Genomic DNA, 20,867 nt, shown 5'->3' with positions numbered 1-20,867 from the left:
TTTGAAATGAAAATATTTTGTTAGTGTCAAAAAGATATTTGAGAAGCACACGCACACATTCTTTGCAGGGCAAGGGGCTTAATGTAAAAAGGCCTGTTTTGGGATACCATCTTTCTTCAAAGTATGAGCCCAACAGCTGTATCTTTAAGTATAGAAAATAGTTTGAATTCCAGACTCGCATATCTAGCAGCTTATTCACAGTTCATTATCTGTCCTCCAAAGCTGCAGTGGCATCCATCTTTAGATAAGTGGCTAACTAATGGACACAAATAGGGAAGAGGAACTTTAGGAGACAAACAAACTTGAAGAAGATTAAGTGTGAGCAAATTAAGTGTGACATAAAGCCACGTAAGGTTGTCATTTTGAAGTACTGAAGCCAGATATTATAAGTTCTGCTTCAAAATATGTCAAGCAAAGACAGACAGGGACATTGTGGTGTCTTCTAAGATACTATAGATCTTAGATACATAATTTTGGGAAAATTTTAACGCCAAAAGTATGCTTCAGTTTTGACATAAATGCTTAGCATATGCATACATCCGAATTCATAGCCAATCAAATATACTCCATTTGACAGTGTGCATGAACGCAGGTCATTAGAAAGTTGTAACAATGTCCAGTTTCAGTGCTGTTTATCTCCAGAAGTTATGAGTTCTCTTAATTCCCTCACACTAACATTTGTCAACACAGGCATCTATAATTGTCTTCAGTAGTTTGTTGTTATCAAAAAATCTGGCTGTACGGCTTGAGTACGTGCTTACTATGCTCATTTTGGTCATACGACATTAGTATACATGTAAAAAACGAGTGGTGGAAGTGTTATGAGAAATTTTGATTATCAATACATTTCCTTCTGTACCAAAAACATTGATAAAAATACTTGTCTAATTAAACATTCTATTTTACCTAATATTTGTGTTAACTATATGTATATGCTTATTGAAGTGTCATGTTGTTAGCTTAGCAATGTGCTAACAACAAACTCTATTACAATATATTAGAGTTGCTGCCTATGAGTAACATTCCAAAATATTTACTTTTGAGGTTCCATTTCAGTTTGGATGCTACTTTAAAATATGTTGACATTGGACAGCAAAGCCATTTTCTTTTGCTAAGGAACTGAACTGTAATATCATTTTTAGTTAAAGAACTCACATGCACAAGACAAGATCTATGGAGCTTATCGATTAAGAGTTCCTTTACTCACGGCCAGCAGAAGGCTTTGAGGTCTCGGTTCTCAGTGCCAGTGAAGTCATGTAACTGTAAATCCTCGAAATCTACTGTGTTTGTGGTTTAGTGAGACTGCAGGGACATATTCACTGAGCTGTTGTTCCGTTTGTGTGTGTGTGTGCGTGTGTGTGTTATGATGTATGGGAGGAAATTGCTGCAAATTGTCTCCAGGGACTGAGGCTAGTGGAACAGATTGTAGAGTTATGGCTGCACAGTGCAGCCGGTGTAAAGGCCCCCATGTCTGATGAATCTGTGATGAGGATCTGCCTTGTTTGTGCTTTCTGTAGTTTTCTTTTGCTAGTGAATAAATGATCTCCGGATCAAAGAAAAGATTAGCTACTTTCTACTGTGCCAAAAAAAGGTTTGGTTACGTTTCACAGCTCAACTGAATATTAAAACCCATCAGAACATTGATTACTCAGACTCTGATGTGTACTGTTCTTTAGACTTTGAAATAAACATTTTCCCTCAGTGCAGCATAGTTGCCCTTAAAAAAAAAAAAAGTAAATATACTTTATTTATAGTATATTGGGAACTGCAATATAGTACATGTTTTAAAATGATCTTGGATGTCTACATGGTTTTTGCTTTTATTTATGTGTATATATAAGAATGTATGTATAAGTATTTTGGACCCCATTGACTTTATTCATAGCTGACTAGCTATATGATGCATGTGTTAACTTATTATAATACCAGATAAGTTTTGAGTGTTTCATTGTTTTCCACAGGCTGAAGTTTGCTCAGGGACAGTGGCTGAAGTTATTCAATCAGTGGTCAACGGAGCCGATGGATGTATTTTCTGCTTCGGTCATGTCAAAGTTGGTAAGTTATCCTTAATACTCTTCAGTGAACTGAATATGACACCCACTGATCTTGTTCCACAGTTTGCAAGACACTTTGATGTCTAATATCAAAACCGAAGTTAAAAAAAGTGCTTTTGCCTTTCAGAATGGGCATGAGTGGGGCATTTAATTGTGAGTGTGTGCATATGAATGACTAGAGGCTAGTGATTGTAATTAAAAGCTGACTAATTGACCCTCACAGTAGACTGCATCAGAGTTCTGCACTATTGCCAATTATGCTTGTTAGATGTTGCAATGGTTTCCTGCATCATTTACTGCATGCAGTCTAAGTGTTTAAGCATTATTTATGACTCTTTTAAAGCCAGACTGTTCATGTGGGACAGTATTCATCTCTAGTTGTTTGTTTTGTTATTATTTATTTATTTATTGTTTAAATGATGCTCTAAACCATGTCATTTCTTTAACTTCTCTAATGTAACATATATAAAACTGAATTTTTAAAGGGAAATAATGTAGAGATTTTCCTGTATATGAGATATCATTTTATTGTGAACATAAACACATTCCACATATTAATTATTTACATTTTAACATATCCTCTTATTTATTATTTTACCCTTCCACACGGCCTTGGTTATGTTAACAAAACTTACTTTCACGGAAGAGAAAGTAATTATGTTGTCATGAAAAGAAAACAAACTTTATTCTTTTATAAAAAAGAATACAAGTACACTCCAAACGTGATGCGATGCAGTAAGATCCCACTGATAAACAATTTGCCTGTTCACAATGAATGCAAAAATGCTGTGCGACGCAATGCAGTCACAGCCAATCATATTTGATGGCTGTGTGAAGCTTGATTTTGGACTGATGGGATTTGTGGGCGGGGCCAACCAACATGATGAAGCAGAAATAGAAACCAGGATGTTGACAAAACGCAGTGTCTCATGTCATATTCACAATTGGTGTAAGATTAGTAAAGGACGTGAGTCATGACTGTTTCCCATAAACGTTGCATATTTGTCGTTCGAACCATGTTGGTTAGACCTGTCGTTAATTACGTCAAGCAGGTGGTGGTTATAACTTGTGCTAATTATTCAGTTTGAGATCAAATTAATTTCAGATTATTGAAGTAAATAACGAATATGGCACCTGAGTACTGATTCGCTATTTCTGTTCTGCATTATTCTGCGGGTTTCCTTTCATCACTCCAGGTTTCCCCCGTGGTACTAGAGCATGTACCCACATACACACTTTTCAGAAATGGCGCTTTAACTCTCTTAACAAACTTAAATATGTGGAATGAAATTGTATATTTATGGAATGAAAGATATAGGTTATACTACGCGTTAGCTTGCTTATTATGCTCAAATGCGTAATCTATTTAAGTCCACATATTAAGAAACTATGTTTTTAACCACAGGTTGGGAGCTGTAGTTTTCAACAACTTTGAAACTACTGATTCGGAAAATACCAAACTGAACTATATTGGTTACAATGTAGTCTTATATAGACAGCAGAATGTCTTGACTCCAATACAGCTTTCATTGACCAACTTGGCCACCTAATAGACCATCTGGCAGACATGTAAGCCAATCAATCAAAGTTGGTTTTGTTGAGCATCATTTTTAGGGCTGTGTAAAGTCGATGCCCCTACAATAACAGACCGGCATGAGACCGGCATGCAGCCAATTAATCATTCATAAAAGAATGTCATCTTCAGTCATAAAGAGTCTATGCCGTGAACTTAACATACTTTTGAAAATCCGGCGTTTAGTTGATCCAGATGAGTAATCATTGTTACAGTTGTAAACACGACGACTTTCTTCATCAATGAGGGGTTTGGAGTCACAACTGTTTTGTTCCAGATGGACTGTTAAACTGCCAAAGTGTTTCCCATTTTGCATGCCTTACGCATCAAACCTTCAGCCAACAGTCCGTGGGCATGACGTCTGAAGCTGAGACTAGTAACGATGGAAATTGCGACCATATTTGGCTAACTTTTGGGAAACGCACCCTGGTTCTGTCGTGCCTTATATCCACTCTCTCCAGGCAAGTCACTGAAATCGGAGACAGGTGGTAATCATCAAACACTTGACCTACTTTCTTATCGCTCGTCTCCCGACTCGTTCTCCCATTGCCAGCTATGTTTTACCACACCCCCTTGCCACAGCATCTGTAAGGGTACAGTAAAAACCGAAAAATCTTAAATTAAAAAAAAAAAAAAAATCTGAATTGATTCTGAGTCAGAGATGCTATTCAAGTACTAATAATGTGATATGACTGGTGGTTTATTATTATCCAGGAATGATATCTCATGAAATCAGCTGTACACATACCAGTACTTGAAATGCTTGCTCATTGAGTGCTCATCATCATCATCACCTTGCCAGAATCAACAGCTCTCTCTCACCAGGCAAGACATACACCATGATTGGCTCGGACAGCTCCACGCAGAGCCTTGGCATTGCGCCCTGTGCCATCTCCTGGCTGTTTAAGCTCATCAGCGAGCGCAAGGAGAAGACTGGCACACGCTTCTCGGTACGGGTGTCAGCCGTGGAAATCTATGGCAAGGACGAGAGCCTGCAGGACCTGCTTTCTGATGTGCCTACAGGAAGTCTGCAGGACGGCCAGTCGCCTGGTGTCTACCTGCGTGAGGACCCCATCTGTGGCACACAGGTCAGTAAGACCACAACTAGACATCGACTTTAGCTTGTTTTTCCTGACGAAGCACTCCCAGTCTTGCTTGTCATGTAGTTACCAAGTGTGCCGCATATGTCCTGAAAATGGAAGCCAAAACATTTTGATTGCTCCCCTGGAGTATAGGTCATAAACCCCGCCCCCCTCTCCATGTAAACAAATGGGACATGATCCAAACAAATAAATCAAATTAAACTTCAAATAAATGTTTTTCCCAAAGATGTTGTCTGTCATTTTAGGTATTTCTTATCACACTGATATATGTTCAAGTGTTCGTTTTTGTGATAAGTTTGGTTTTGGTTCGTGATTTGATGGTATAAAAATGGGCTATGAAATCATAAAGGTACACCATCCATCTTATGCAACAGTTTATGGTAGTAACATACACTTTAAAAAGGGAAAATGAACAGTTGTTGGTAGAGGCCGACTGATAAAAAACTTTTCAGTGATTGATTTTATATTATTGTAATTTTTAAAAATAGTTTTTATATTGCAAAATTTTGTTTGTAGAAACTCTCAGTCTACACAGATAATTATGATACAACCTTGATGAATAAAATTATAAAATTATTAATTTGTCAAAACGTAAAAGCATGTATATTTTGTTTTATATTGTTTGTATTGTAAAATGTACAAAAATAATATTAAAATAATACATTAAATATATATATATATATAATATAAAATTTTACAATATAAATACATTTTTATATTATACAATTTTATTATTTTACAATATAAAAAAATATAAAACACAATATATTCAACATGCTAGTTTGGGGTCATATTAAGCAAGTATTCAATTAAATTAATATTTAATATATTTCTATTTTGAGACACTAGAGAGTCGGGAATGGGATCAAAACTCAGTATCTAGAAATGCCTAGGTCACACCTCTGTTGATCATTGTATCATATTTGTTATCAGTTAAGTAGTTTTCATAGATTTTAGCTGCCCCTCACTTAACAGTAAAAGTTATTACAGAATACTTTTAGCTGAGCTTAATCACTAAATCTCAAATTAAAGGCCAGATGTTGTGGTGGTTCTTTTTAATCAGTGCACCATCAGGATCCATCTGGGTGAGCTGCTGTGCTGTTTCACCCTCCCCCTTACCCTCTGTTGGAAGGGGGTAGGTAGAGTTTTGGGGTAGGTAGAGGGTAGTTAAAAGCACTGCCAGGTGTTGGCATCAGATGTTGTGTTTTTGGGGGATCCATATGAAGCAGCACATCAAAGACTGGCTAGAGGCCTGTGAAGTTCAAATCTGGGGAGTGGGTTTATACGTCCATTACTACTCCCAGCATTATCTCCTTACTTTAGTTTTGTGTCTCGCTGGCCACAGGCAGTTGGCCACTATTGTTTTTTGATGGCTGCTTTTTGATGAATACAACTGATTAAGTCAGTAAGCTTATCAGGAATTTCAAGGAAAAACTATAGATCCATTCCATTCAGCCTAATTGCTTGTTTCCTTGAAGAGGACCATCAATATGGCCAGTGGATGTTTCATTCCCTTTGTTTCATCAGGCTTTCTGCAGGAGCATAGATGCTGCCCTCTTGCCCTCTTTATCCACCACTCACTCTCATCAGTAATCCTACCCCCTCTATGGGCGTATTTGTTTCTCTGATTGTCCCAGAGACTTGATTTAATTGTCTAGAACTGTGTAAAGAGGCTCAGTTAGCTTGATCTTCTTCTTTGTCAACACCAACTAGGGATAAGCCATATGACAACACGCAATGAATAGTACAGTTTGGAGTTGACACTTGAAGATTCTATTTCTACCAGATCTGACCTTTAAAAATTATTGTTATTGGTTTATGTAGTAATAATGAAGTCATATTAAATACAATTTTTGACTTGAATAACATCAGGTTCATTTTTAATGAGTATGACGTTAATATTTAATTTTAAAATTTATGATAGTTCATAGTTTTTATTTCCAAAAATGTGTGTGTGTGTGCGTATGTTATAATTCTATATATTTATATATAAGCTTTAAATATAATTCAGAATTTAGAACTGTAATTATCCATATTATACTATCAAATGTTTGTTTAATTAAGTTTTACATCATGTAAAACTGTTGTTGCATTGTTTTGCCATTCATGTGTTATGATTAATGTTATTAACTTTTTATTAATTAAAAGTTCTAAATATCAAGATATAATAATCAAATTAGATTAAATTTAAAGTATATAATTAACTGGAATATATATTTTTTTCTTGAATTTACATTAAAAAAGGACTAAAAAAAAACACGAGTTAGTCATACCAAGATTTTGGATCACCAAAAATGTGGTATGACTAACTAGCACTATCCATGTTTAGTTTCACTTGTCAATATAAGCCAGAATAAATCCCACTCTTTCACACACTCTCACACACACACACACACACACACACACACACACACACACACACACACACACACACCCACCTAAAAATCCTCTCCATGTTGTAGCTCCAGAACCAGAGTGAATTAAGGGCTCCCACTGCAGAGAAGGCCGCCCTTTTTCTTGACGCCGCCATCGCAGCACGTAGCACCAACCAGCCGGATGCAGATGAGGAAGACCGCCGCAACTCCCACATGCTGTTCACCTTACACATCTACCAGTACCGCATGGAGAAGAGTGGCAAGGGTGGAAGTAAGTTTTGTGTTTGCACTTTGTGAAATTATACTGCTATGATGTTGAAGGCTCTGCGTGGGCTAAATCGATTATACTCAGTCTAGTCTAATTCCTTCTCCTCCTCCTCATTTTCCCAGTGAAAGGGAAAATGCATCTTACGCTTATTAATGTAATAGCTGTGATATTACAGGCCAAATCAGAGAGTTACCAGAATCCCTTCAATTTGCCTCTCGCTCCATCATAGTAGGAGGGAAATCAATCATGTATGCTTTGACCACTTCATTAAACTTTAATGGGAATTTTAACAGATAGTAATAATTCATGAGCGCTAACACCTCTAATCATAGTATATAGGTACCTGTCACTGTGCCATCACGGTGCACATTTGCATAGCTAAATACATCTTTAAATGGCTTCATCAAGTCTTGATTTCAACAGGCTTTTAGAAAAAAAAGCAAAAAAAAGCAAATGCCGGACAAAAAATGGCTAGGAATAGAGGGAATAGGTTCCTCCTGCTTTTCACAAATGTAATGATATAGTGTTTCAAAGTCTAACATTTCTCTATATCATCATGTGTAATAACATAGTGTTGGTCAATTGTCAATTTACCCTTCATCTTTCTATTTTGTGTGAAATAAAACAATTGTAGCTAAACCATGAATGAAGAAGGTCTTTTACTATCCTTCTTATAGTCATTGAGCAGGAACAACTGTATATTCATTATCCTTTGTAGACATAGCTGAGAATATAATATTTGAAACAGTTCCTCGTCAGTACAACATCCAGATTAACACAAAGTTAGCCTTTAGTTTCTAACGGTCTGTTAAATTCACGGGGAAAAGATGAGTAGACAATACATCACCAAGACTCACTTGTCTATATATTTAGAGCACGGTATGAATATAGGTGTATATCTAGGCCATCTTGCTCTGTCTTTGAATCATAATGGGCTGGGTGACTTACTCATGAATAAATTACACACAGTCTTGTCAGCCACAGGTCTTCTCTATATCTGTCATTTGCCACTCCTCACTCTGCCTGACATTACCTCAGTGTGGCACTGTCATCTCAGTTTATGTATGTAACCATGGTTCCCTAAAGTAAACGAGATGCTGCGTCGAAACGCTTTGGGAATGCCTCTGCGTGACCACATTCTGAAGCACGTGTGGATTCAGTCCAATGGAGAAGGAAGACGTCACAGGCGGGGTGACGTGAGCAACCAGGAAGCTGCACCCGGCATAGCACGTTAGCTTCTGATAGAATGAAGGGATGCAGGGAGTATGGCAGAGAGACGCAGTATCTCGTTCCCTTTAGGGAACCATTGTTACATGCGTAACCCGAGACGTTCCCCCTCAGGGAACCCAAGCTGTGTCGGAATGGTTTGGGAACGAGAATGCCCACTGCACCATACTAACGAGTCCCTGTCTGGTGTTTATCAGGCGAGCACATCAAGACGAGAGGATTTAGGATCCTGGGGTATAAGTCAGGTCCAGATTATAGAACCAAACAAATGTGGGAGGAGAGGACCAGCCCGCTGCATCACAAATTTCCTGCAGGGAAGCACCCATGAATAAGGCCTTGGAGGGTCGAGTGGGCTCTGACCACCATAGGTGACGGGAGGCCAGCAAACTTGTAATCAAGTGAGATGGCCTCTACCACTCATCTGCTCAGGGTCTGCTTGGTCGCCGGAAAGCCCTTCTTAGGTGGACAAAGCAAACACACAACTGATCTGCCTTACACCACTGGGCAGCTCTGTGGACGCAAGTGTCCAATGCTCGCACTGGACAGAGCAGATTTAGTTTATCCTGGTCAGCTTCCTTGAAGGGAGGAGGACAGAAGACTTGCAGCACTATGGGCCCTGGTGTAGAGGTGGGCACCTTAGGGACATACCCGGGCCTCGGGTAAAGGAAGGCCCTAGCATTGCCCGGGGCAAACTCCAGGCACGAGGGAGAAACTGACAGTGCCTGAAGATGCCCTTTCCTCCTGAGTGATGATATCGCGAGGAGGAAGACCATCTTCAAGGTGAGGAACTTATCTGGAACCTCCTCAATGGGTTCAAAGAGGGAATTGCACAAGCCCTCCAGAACCACCGCCAGGTCCCACAAGTGCACCGTGGTGCACTGTGCTGGCCTCAGCCTCAAAGTGCCACGGAGGAAATGAGTAACGAGTGGGTTTCTTTCCAATGACTGACCACCCAGAGGGGCGTGGTGAGCAGCTATGGCCGCCACGTACACCTTCAGAGTGAAAGGAGATATCCCTGCTGAGAAACACTTCTGCAGAAGCTCCAGAACTGTACCAACTGGGCAGCTGACTGGGTCTTGCAGTCACTGTCAACACCAAGAAGTGAAAAGTTTCCACTTCAGGGCATACTGTTTCCTCATTGTGGGAACTCTGAACTGGAGTATAGTCTTAACAACCTTAGTTAGGTTAGGGGGGGAGGGGTGGTACGAGTAGCGACGCTCCGTTTCTGGGCCTGGCAATATGAGGAGCTAGAGGACGGCTGGAGCATCTCGACGACAGTATTTATGGTGTCGCCAAAGAGGCTAGAAGGCAAGAGCAGAGCATCCAGCAGGAAGAATCTGTCCTTGTCTTGCCGCTCAGACAGATTCAACCACAGATATCTGTCTGTCGCTACTAGGGCTACCATTGAACGGCTGATGGCTCTGGCCATTTCCTTTGTAGCACGGAAAGAGAGAGAGATCCGTGGCCTTCTCTTTGTCACCCAGGTCTTTAAGCAGGTCTGCCTGGTACACCGCGGATCTAACGGGTGAGGACCGAGATAAGGACGAGCCCATCACGGATCCCTCCACTAAATCCACTTGCGATCCCCATGACAACAGTCTGCACTGTGCCTCGGCAGCAGTTGGACCGAGATCAGTGGGATCGCGAGACTGGCTGCTCTCATCAAAGAGAGCCATGCAGGAGCGGAGCATACGCAGTGGCAGCTGGTCACAATCAGGACAGTCAGCTCCTTTGAGAGCTGACCGTGCATGCTCCACTCCCAAACAGATGACGCAAAGATTGTGTGTATCCCCACCCGTGAGATAACGAGGGCAAGGAGGAACACACAATCTATAGCGCCGTCCGCTCACCGATTTACTTTTGTTTTTACACTTTGACATTATCACTGTCTTACTAACATAGATATACTGGCTGACTGAATGCTTGTGCAACACACATACACACACCACAATGTGCTTACTGAAGACCAGAAGCTAACATGCGCTGTACTGGGTGCACTTTTAAGCTTCCTGGTTGCTCACGTCACCCCGCTCGTGACGTATCGCTTCTCCCTTGGACTGATTCCACACATGCTTCAGAACGTGGTCACGCAGAGGCCTTCCCAAAGTGTTCTGACACAGCTCAAGTTCCCTGAGGGGGAACCCCCAAAGCCACTGGAAGACAAGCCTGCAACCTTTAGCCAAAAAAGCATAACGGCTAATGCTAACGCTTCTGTTTTGGCGGTACGCAGGGAAAGAGACCAGAGGCAGTTTTGTTTGAGTGTATGTCAATGGAGGAGAGGCTTCACTACACTGAATAAACAGCTTTTTTGAGGAAACAGATTATCATTGAATGAATCGACAGTGTATCAGCTAATCTTCAGCATGTTTTACACTAAACAAGATTTTTGGATTGAAATGCAGAGTTCTGGCATGAAACTCTAGATGGCGCATCGGTAGCCAATGAGCTCGCTGCTCAACATTCAAATATATGACTAGTGCTTGCCATAGCAGTTGCAGCTTGCTTCAGAAACCCTCTACCTTCCCAAGCTCCACCTCTATAGATCTACTACGAGGTGATTTATGTATGTTATATGGGGGTTATTTCATGTATGCTATATTTGCAGCAGCAATATTTCTTACATGCTCACAGCAGCATGTTGTGGATGTATGTATACAGCAGCAGCAGCGTAGCAGATCTATTCCGCCAAGACCAAATACATTAACATTGTCATGTACATTACCATACCAATCCCTCCGAGAGTTGTCATGACAGAACTATTTTTAGAGTTTACAGTGAATAAAATGTCATTTTATAAGAGAAGTCACTGACTTTTTGCGACAGGTGGGATTCAGCTTACGGCACTTCTCATTCATTCCTATGGTATCTGTAAATGGCGATTGAGTGTCGCACAACTCTGAAATTCAATTATGTCAAAACTATAATGTGATCACGTGATCCAAGTTGACGGTTACACTTTTTCCAATAGTAAGAAATCCAGTCCCTCTCATCTCTCAATAGTAAGACTCTGTCTCTGGAACCACACTGGCAATGTCTCAAACTTCCAGTGATAACGGTAATGAGTGGGGTTGACAGTGTATTTGTATCTTCCATTACAAGGGTGAGATATTACCCTCTTAAGTGCTTTATTATTACCCTCTGTGCTTTATTATTTAGAATCATTTATTTCGTTCGGTCAAGTTTGCTTTGTCTGCAACCATAAGACTTTGGAATTAAACTTCATAATGCAAGTTTTTTTTATTCGCGATGAGCTTTGGGAATGAACTAATTGTCATTTACTCTTTTATTTGTTTTTAATTATTAGCTTTTATCTTTCTAAATATTCATAAACACTATTGTGTTTCCATGATTTTGTTATTATTAACATACACAAAATATGAATGCTAATAAATGTGAATTGCTGGATCAAAGCTGAGCTGATGTAAATTTAACAGAAATTTGTGGAAGGACAGTATGTTTGCACTGGTTGTAATGTACGACCCCAGGGATCACATCTCATTTTCTCTTCTTTTCCCCTCTATCAGTGTCTGGTGGTAGGAGCAGATTGCATCTGATTGACTTGGGAAGCTGTGAGAAGGTGCATTGTAAGAGCAGGGATGCAGGAGGAGGTCTGTGTCTGTCTCTGACTGCATTAGGAAATGTAATACTGGCTTTGGCCAACGGAGCTAAACATGTTCCATACAGGTAAGAAAATGTAAATCCTTGCCACAAGACAATAAGAAATCAAAATGGGTCATGTTGCTCCAAATGTGTAGATACAGTTCTAACGTCTTTGGTATAAAAATTTCTAATCAAATAGCATAACTAGCATAAATAGAATTACATGATAATTCTGAATATCTTCCTGAGGTCTTATGCGTTTCCATAGAAGATGTAATACTGATGCATTTGAGCTCATAATCAAAGATGTCAGCAACAAGCTTGTACCTGTGATCTCTGTGTTGACAGGTTTATTGTTTGACTAATGCACTGCTGTTTTTCTGTATTTTGCTGAGCTCATAGATCATGAACCTCTTTTAAAAAAAGAGAAGTTCTTGTTGTTCTGCACTTTTAGAGAACAGTTAACGGCCAGGCTGCCTCAGTACTTGATTAAACAGCTGACTTTCTGCTGACAATCTATCAACCTTTGTTTATGCTGGCAATGAAAATTTATTTTTCCAGGGATAGCAAGCTCACAATGTTACTGCGAGATTCCTTGGGGAACATCAACTGTAGGACGACCATGATTGCCCACATCTCTGACTCCCCTGCCATTTATGCAGATTCTCTTACCACCATTCAGCTGGCCTCCCGAATCCATCGTATGAGGAAAAAAAAATCAAAGGTAACTTTTTAACTGACTAGAATTTAGGAATTCTTATAATAATTGTATATTGTACTTAGAGGATTAGTGCTGATTTTAACATTTTGATATTTAGTCTTATAGTTTTAGACCAAACAAAATCAACTGTCTAGCTATAACAGCATATAAATATGTTTAGTGCATATTAAAATCAACAATTATAGTGAGATTGTAATTGAGTATCGTAACTTTTACTGTCATTGGAAAAATTCACTTGATGTATTGCCCTTGGGTAGTGCTGCGTCAGATAAATGGTTTTGAAAACCATTTATATTCATATTGTTGTCTTGGTGTTGTATAACTCTTGCCCTCAGAATATAGTCAATGCATGACCTTATTAGACATAAAATGTGTTCATACTTTTGTTGTGACATGGTTAAAACTATACCACACCAGAGTTCCAGAGTATTTTTAAATGATATTTTGGTGTTTTTTTTTCCAAGTATGCCTCTAGTTCCTCTGGAGGGGAGAGTTCCTGTGATGAGGGAAGGATCCACCGACCACCACATTTGCGACCATTCCATCCTCGCACTGTGGCCCTTGACCCAGATCTACCATCATTCCTCAGTGATCCTGACTATTCTTCAAGTAGTGAGCAATCATGTGACACTGTAATTTATGTTGGCCCTGGTGGTGCTGCCATCTCTGATCGAGAGCTCAGCGACAACGAAGGACCCCCAACCTTTGTTCCCATTATCCCCTCTCTTAACCGTAAGCAAAGAGGGAAAGAAGGGCCAGTTGACCATGATCACTTCAAATGTAACACCTTTGCTGAGCTTCAGGAGCGATTAGAATGTATCGATGGTAGTGAGGAACCTACAGACTTTGTTGGAGAATCTGGAGGAAATTCTGCAACCCCTAAAATGGACTGTGATGCAACCAAATTGAAAGAAGGCTCTGGTTGCATTTCAGTTTCACCCCAAACTCCCATCAAAGCGCTCTTATCAACACAGGACAGCATATCCAAAAAGTCATTTTCTGTAGCCAGTAAACTGCCTGGCAGTCCAAAACACAAATCCAAATTAGAACATTCCAAGTTGCAAAGTGCCACACCAGACAAAGATCTCAGTACCATGTCTGAGAGTTTATGTAGGACAAGTGCAGATGGTGAAAAGGTGCAAATGTCAGACAATGGAACACACTTATGCACTCCAGGAAAACAAAGTAAAACAATAGTATCCCAAAAGTTGGAGCCTGTAGTTAGGGAAAAGATTTTTTTCAGTAAAAAGTTACCCAAGCATGCTCCCCCACCACCACAACAAAAAGACTATGTCAGGGTCAGTAGTGAAAATGAAGAAAAGTCTGCCACGAGGATACCGCCAATTGGGATGAGTCATCAAAAAAGAGATGATTCAAATGAGAACTCACCGCTAAAAGTCCATCACCTTAATCCCAGGACTTCTGGGGAAATTAGGTCCAGTCTTAGGGAAAGGTGCATGGAGAAGGACATATTGAGGACAACTGTAACCCTTAAACAGCCAGTGGAGCTAAATGGTGAGGACGAGCTTGTGTTCACTCTTGTGGAAGAGTTATCAATTGGCAACATTGTGGACAATGGAAGACCCTCCAGTATTGTGAGCTTCAATAGTGATTGCTCACTACAGGCCCTTGCCTCAGGATCACGACCAGTAAGCATAATTAGCAGTATCAATGATGAATTTGATGCCTATACATGCAATGTCGGTACCTCAGAGGCAAACATTAAAATGGTGGCACCATTACAGGAGAAAGCATGTACTTCACTTGGTAGCCGTGGTTCTTCTATCACTTCATGGCTTAGCGAAGTAAGTGTCTGTACTCTGGAGAATGAAGATGACCAAACAGTAGATGTCTTTCTCCCTCAAGGTACTCATACTGGCCCAGACAGGAGTTTCTACCTTGATTCTCTTAGGATGTTCAAAAGCAGCCCTCAAAAGGAACTTAAGAACTCCTTGAATGATAGTGGCTGTAGCTTTTCAGATTTGGACAACGACAGTGTTATATCAGGCAAACTCTCTCTTAGCAAATGCCCATCCTCTCCAGAGGCCCCACAACTGTCTGCCAAAAGTTTGCCAAAACTGGCAAAGGCAAATACCATTCATTTATCCGATCCCCAGTCTTTTCAAGATTCTCAAGTTGTCCAGTGTAGTCTTTCCAGGAAATTAAAACCTACCTCATCCACAGCCCAGAGTAGCGGTATCAGTGCAAGCAGCTCCAGTAGCAACTGGAGACGTGAGCCACCAAGGCAAGACTGCATACCAGATCCATGGCACCAAGTAGACAGCTCATTGAAGTTTTCTATAACCTCTAATTCAGGTTCTTCATCCAGACTGGCTAAAAATGGAATGAGTGGAATTCCTGCAAGAAAAGCAGGCACAAGCAACAACAGTGTACCTCGAATGCCCAAAACACTAGGGTCAAACCCATCCCAAAGGGTGGTGGACGGATGTGAAAAATCCAGCAACAACAGGAAGATGGAGTCCCCGAGCAAGATGCCACAGCTCAGACGAGGCGCAACAACACTTGGGACAGTTCCAGTCATACATACGTCCACTGATGTCAAGCTTGCTCAAGATATTGGTTCCTCAACAGGAAGTTTAAAGTTTTCCTCTTTAGGAAAAAGTGGAAAATCAAGCAAGCATGAGGAGAGCATGTCAAAACCTGGCAATGTATCACCACCTCCTCCTCCAGTACGCAAATCTAGTTTGGATCAAAAGAATCTAATCTTGTTTCCCCAAAGTGCCTTAAAGTCTGCTTATGAGGCTGGAAAGTATTTAGCACCAAGGGCTACAGGTTTAGAGGATGATATTTATCTTAGCTCTAGGGGTGATTCAAATAGTTTAAGAATATCTAACTTAAAGTCAGAGCATAGTTTGATAAAAGCAACCTCTAGTATCAAAGCTAGAGGAACTAGAGGTGATACAGGACAGGTATATGGGAGTCAGATATCTCTAGACAGATGTGACAGTTTGTCATCTTTGGGGTCGAAACCTGCTCTTAGTCGAGAAAACAGTGGTGCTAGTCTCAACAGCAAATCAAGCAAGTCAGTCAACAGGTTTGGATCACCTGTTGCCACCTCTTCCCCAATTGCTACCTCTCCACCTTCTTGTATAAACCCAGTAGCCACTGTAAAAAGTGGGATTGGCAAAGGCAGCCTTAACACAAGACAAATACCTGTTAATGCAAACAAAGCTCGTACATTATCTGCAAGCAACTCCAAAGCCCTGAGCTCATCCACTAAGTCTCTTGTGGCACCAGCAACAAGGAATGCCAACCTTCCACCTTCAGGAAAGACTGCATTACCTCGAGCAACAGTAGGAGGCAATGGTAAATCCACAAGAGGAACAATAATGGGTACCAAGCAAGCAATGCGGGTAGCAAACAGTCGCGTTAGTGAGTTGGCCTTGGCCAATCCTTCTGGGAAACATACAAAGGGCTCAGGTGATTCAGACAGTGGCAATGACAGTGGAGTGAACCTTGGTGACAAGCATACCCCAATCCCCATTCTCCCATCTCCATATAGTAAGATCACAGCCCCCAGAAGACCTCAGCGCTACAGCAGTGGGCATGGAAGTGATAACAGTAGTGTCCTAAGTGGGGAGTTGCCTCCTGCCATGGGACGAACTGTACTCTTCTACCACAGTGGAGGGAGCAGTGGATATGAGAGCATGATCCGTGACAGTGAAGCTACTGGTAGTGCTTCTTCAGCCCGTGACTCCATGAGTGAGAGTGGGATGTCCTCCTCTGGTCGCACACGGAGCTCCAAAGCACCCAAGAAGAGGTCAAATGGTGAGTAGCATCTCTTGTTGTCTATGAAGACCTGAAGTTTTTGATAGTCATATTGCTTGTGTAGTTTTTTACATTTGGCCCTTAAGCATGAATCATGTTGACACTGAAGCCCACATGGAACATAGCTTTTTTATTTTCTTTTTGAGAACTACTCTAGTCAAAAAGGCTATGAAAAAGGTGATTTTTTACAGTTTTATTGTATACATAATATATGCCGACTTGAGATGATATAGCACAGATAATGCTAATACTATGCATCTGCACATCACATGCAATTTAGTCAGGGGGTTTTGATATTAATCTCCATCCAGTCTACGTCCTCATACACATACAAAAAACTAGCACAGCTTAAAATTTTCCTATTCTTCAATATATTCTTGTTTGCTTGCTATTTCTTTATCCATCCATCTTTTATTCTGTTTTGTTTATCTCATTTGGTTTTGCAATCTTTCAATGTCCTAATTACTTTTCTATCTCACATATTTCCTTTGTCTCTCCGTGGACCAGGCCTCCAGAGGCGGCGTCTCATCCCAGCTCCCTTACCGGACACCTCCTCTCTGGGGAAGTCTGGGACCACGGGCCAGTGGGTGGACCTTCCCCCTATGTCCGGGCCACTGAAAGAGCCTTTTGAGATCAAAGTGTATGAAATTGATGACGTGGAGAGGCTTCAGCGACGAAGACAAGAAAAGATAGAAGAGGTTAGAATGGGTTGTCTGGTTATATGCTGAATAATACATAGATGCATAACTATGTATAACTATCTTTGCACAGTCCATAAATGAGATGTCAGAGAACAATTTTGTCCATAACTAGCTTCCTAAAGATTTGCTTTGATCTAGGATGAGTTCGTATGTAAAGAGCAATATCATTAGTTAAGAAATATGCTCCATGTATGATATTCAAACTTTAGACACTGAATGAAGGTTTTGGTTTATTTGCTTCTTATTAAAAATTATTAAGATAATGTACAGCTTAGGGCCTTAACCTGCTAGTAAAAGGGGACGGGAAAAAATGGTTATTTATTTGGAAAGGAAAAAACGGTTTACATTTGAAACACTTGAGTGATGAAAATCAGTTAACTATCTGGAATTAATTGGTTTTGGCAGAAGCAAGCAAGCAAGGAAGGGTGTAAAACTGTGGGAGTAAAATGATGCAGTTAAAAGAATGTTATCTTTTCTATCATTAAATCAGCAGGGTAATGTACTCTCATAAATCCAAGGAGATAATCTTCAGTTTGTCTGTCAGAGTTTTTAAGATCAATTGGTATTGCATTGGACAAGATTTACCTTGAAGCATGTGCCTTCTATAGCATTAGTGCACAGGAGTGTTTATCCAGGCATAGTGGTATTATAATATTCTTGGATAATAGGAGTGCATGTATGTTGTGTATCCCCACTTCTTAGTATAGCTTCTGACATTCTTTTCCTCTTGTCTCCAACAGTCAGTTCAGGATGTTGAGAAGGTATGTTGATTAACTGGCATGGATGTAGCTCGATTGTATAAATGAATCAGACTGTAACGTAAGGATTCTTCCATTACAATGCTTGGAAAATATCATAGTATTGTTATAGTGCTGTAACCCATGCTTCCTTTGTGCAGAAAATGTCACGGTCAGGGGAATATTGAAGTAATTGTATTGAACCAGCATTGTACCAGATTTATTTCTTCTAGTCAATCCAGATAAGCCCAAAATTAGTCTGATATGGAACTGTCATTTTAACCATTATGTCCATCTTCTGTCCACAGGGCCTGATGTATTTTAACACTAAATTGAAGGTTCTTGAGAAACGGCAGCAGCAAATCACAGATCTCAGAGCCAAGCATAAGACTCTGAAAGAAGAGCTGGAGAACACAAAGTCTAGATTAATGATGGATCCCAGCAAGTGGATTGGAGAGTGTAAGTGTTGTACCTTTACATTAAACTTGTGACTTGTAGTGCTTCTTGTTGACAAAGATGAAAGTTCATGCTAAATACTTCCAGTCCATTTCTTTGTAATGACTCTGTTCTGGTTTGTTTTGCAGTTGAGGTGGATCAGGATTTGGATCAGGAGTCGCAAGAGTACTTGGAGGCATTGGAGCAGGCTACGGCTGAACTGGAATACTGCGTCAACCTATGCAAGTCCCGCGTCATGATGGTGACCTGCTTTGACATCCGAGTAGCATCTGATGTGCAAGAAGGACCGCAAGAGGTGGAGGTTTAAGAACAGAATCTGGTGATCGATGGACTCTGACAAAGAGATGGAGGAAGACAGGACCCTGGATGTCTGAAAGGAAGGATAATGAAATGTAGCAGCCGGTCTGGCGATTCCGAGGAAATAAAATTGATCAAAGGATGATCTTTATAATAGGATGGAACACTGAATTCTGCATGAAGTAGGAACTTATTATCTTCTGGAGAAGAGAAAACTGTTCTGGTTAAATGCAGTGCCTCACAATAAACATGGAATAGACTTACTCAAATGGAAATCCAACAAGCTTACATGCGTTTGACGCATTTCCTTACACAAGGAAAGATAATAATCATTCTCACTTACCGAAGAGTTATTCAGCCACACCACAAAGTGCCTTTTTCATATGACTGTTTTGTACATTTGTTGTCAATCGTTATTTTTTCTACTGGTGCTAGTGCTATGACCAGCATACCCAAGCCGAACCATATTTTTTTGTTATTTTATTGCATTGTATAGTGTATTTATATGATCATACAGTGTGTGAAATATCATTTTGGGTGCAAAAGGAGAGCAATAAAGCTGACTTTCCATGCTTTGCCTTTGCCTCCTGAACTATCACCTCTGTCAGCATACTGTTATTAAACCTTTTGAGCCTTATATTGTATTTGTAGTTTTCTGTCTGTTTGAAAAGTAGTGTTTTTTCTACTTTTCAAATCAAGTATCTGTCTTTTTAAGGAACACAGTATCACTCAGCAATGGACAGTCATGCGTGATGCAAGCCAGTTTTCATAAATGTGTTTGGTTTGGTTGCCTTGACTCTTCCAAACCGGACTGAAAATGGATGCATATCCGACTTTGACATGTCTATTTCCCAGAGAATCGTAGTTGATTTGAATTGGTACTATGTTTGCTCAGCCACATTGAATGTAGCCTATGTTAAAACATTTGAATGAACAACAGAAAAATCCCCAAGAATATAAAATCTCAAGCATTGTTATTGGTTCTTATCACGTAAATTCATGCAACTCAGTGTCATTGTTATGCTCGCGATAGATGCTAGAGAGGTGTGATCTATTAAAATGCAGATTGGCCTCTTGTTCTTGTTTACTTTAAATAGACACTTTGGCAAAGGGCATTCATCAGTGTAACCTGACATGTCTAGCTCAGCCTTTCTCTGTGGACACAGAGTGTGTGCTTTAGCATTTAAAGATTTGTAGGTGTGATTAAAGAGGGGGGAGGTGACATTTGTGCGGTACAGGAAGGACTCTTTTCCATACCCATTCAGACAACAGCATCTTAAAAGTAACCATAAAAATATCTGATGAGATTTTAAGTACTGTGGCCCGCTCAGTGGCATATTTGGTGCTGTTAATACACACTTTTTATAGACTAAGGGAACATTGATTCTGTCATTAAAATCTTGACAGTCCATGTACCCAAACACTACGGTCCAGTCCTTGATGTATTGCAGGTTTTATTAACTACACTGTGGATGAATATCCAAGCCTTAGTCCTATGCATTCATGCAATCATGGTCTTGAATAAACAACCTCAGCAAATGCAACAGGAAGCATTTAGCACAAATGTCGGTCTCATAGATTAGCCTTCACAGGATATACTGTATAATGATTATTATTCAGCGCTCAATGTGCTGTTTAATAACTGCTGTAAAAGACCACCTGCATTTCTCTGATGTTGAAGACACCATCACATAAATTTGCTGGTGAAAGTGATTCAGTGTTTTAACATGTAGATGTCAGAATGACTTTCCTGTTATTTGTCTGTCAAAGGCTGTGAATGAACTTTAGATCTCATTCGACATTGACGTTAAGGAACTCAAAACTTTTTATTGGATTTATTTACCTTTATAAACACTCTCAGGCCCATTTTCAAGAAGCTGCATTAGATTTGTATTTTTTTTCTAGAATGTATTATTCATCTTTGAATTTTGTAATGATTATGCTGGCATTCACTATACTTTAAGTA

General features: G+C 40.1%; 1 protein-coding gene across 1 annotated transcript in view; it reads left to right on the top strand.

Moving 5' to 3' along the window:
- The window catches only part of LOC107662598 (kinesin-like protein KIF26A), a 97,822-nt gene extending 78,253 nt beyond the window's left edge, over positions 1-19,569 (top strand). Inside the window, exons 7-15 of the mRNA XM_016452672.1 lie at positions 1,962-2,055; positions 4,453-4,715; positions 7,193-7,376; positions 12,125-12,284; positions 12,762-12,924; positions 13,386-16,710; positions 17,218-17,408; positions 18,457-18,607; positions 18,733-19,569. Of these exons, the coding sequence (XP_016308158.1) occupies positions 1,962-2,055; positions 4,453-4,715; positions 7,193-7,376; positions 12,125-12,284; positions 12,762-12,924; positions 13,386-16,710; positions 17,218-17,408; positions 18,457-18,607; positions 18,733-18,911 (4,710 nt within the window). The 3' untranslated portion in view covers positions 18,912-19,569. The remainder of the gene's footprint in view (positions 1-1,961; positions 2,056-4,452; positions 4,716-7,192; positions 7,377-12,124; positions 12,285-12,761; positions 12,925-13,385; positions 16,711-17,217; positions 17,409-18,456; positions 18,608-18,732) is intronic.
- Positions 19,570-20,867: the final 1,298 nt, after the last annotated feature.

This window comes from Sinocyclocheilus anshuiensis, unplaced genomic scaffold (genome assembly GCF_001515605.1).
Source record: "Sinocyclocheilus anshuiensis isolate Anshui unplaced genomic scaffold, SAMN03320099.WGS_v1.1 scaffold715, whole genome shotgun sequence".
Classification (NCBI taxonomy): Eukaryota; Metazoa; Chordata; class Actinopteri; order Cypriniformes; family Cyprinidae; genus Sinocyclocheilus; species Sinocyclocheilus anshuiensis.
This window is presented reverse-complemented; position numbering and strand designations above follow the sequence as displayed.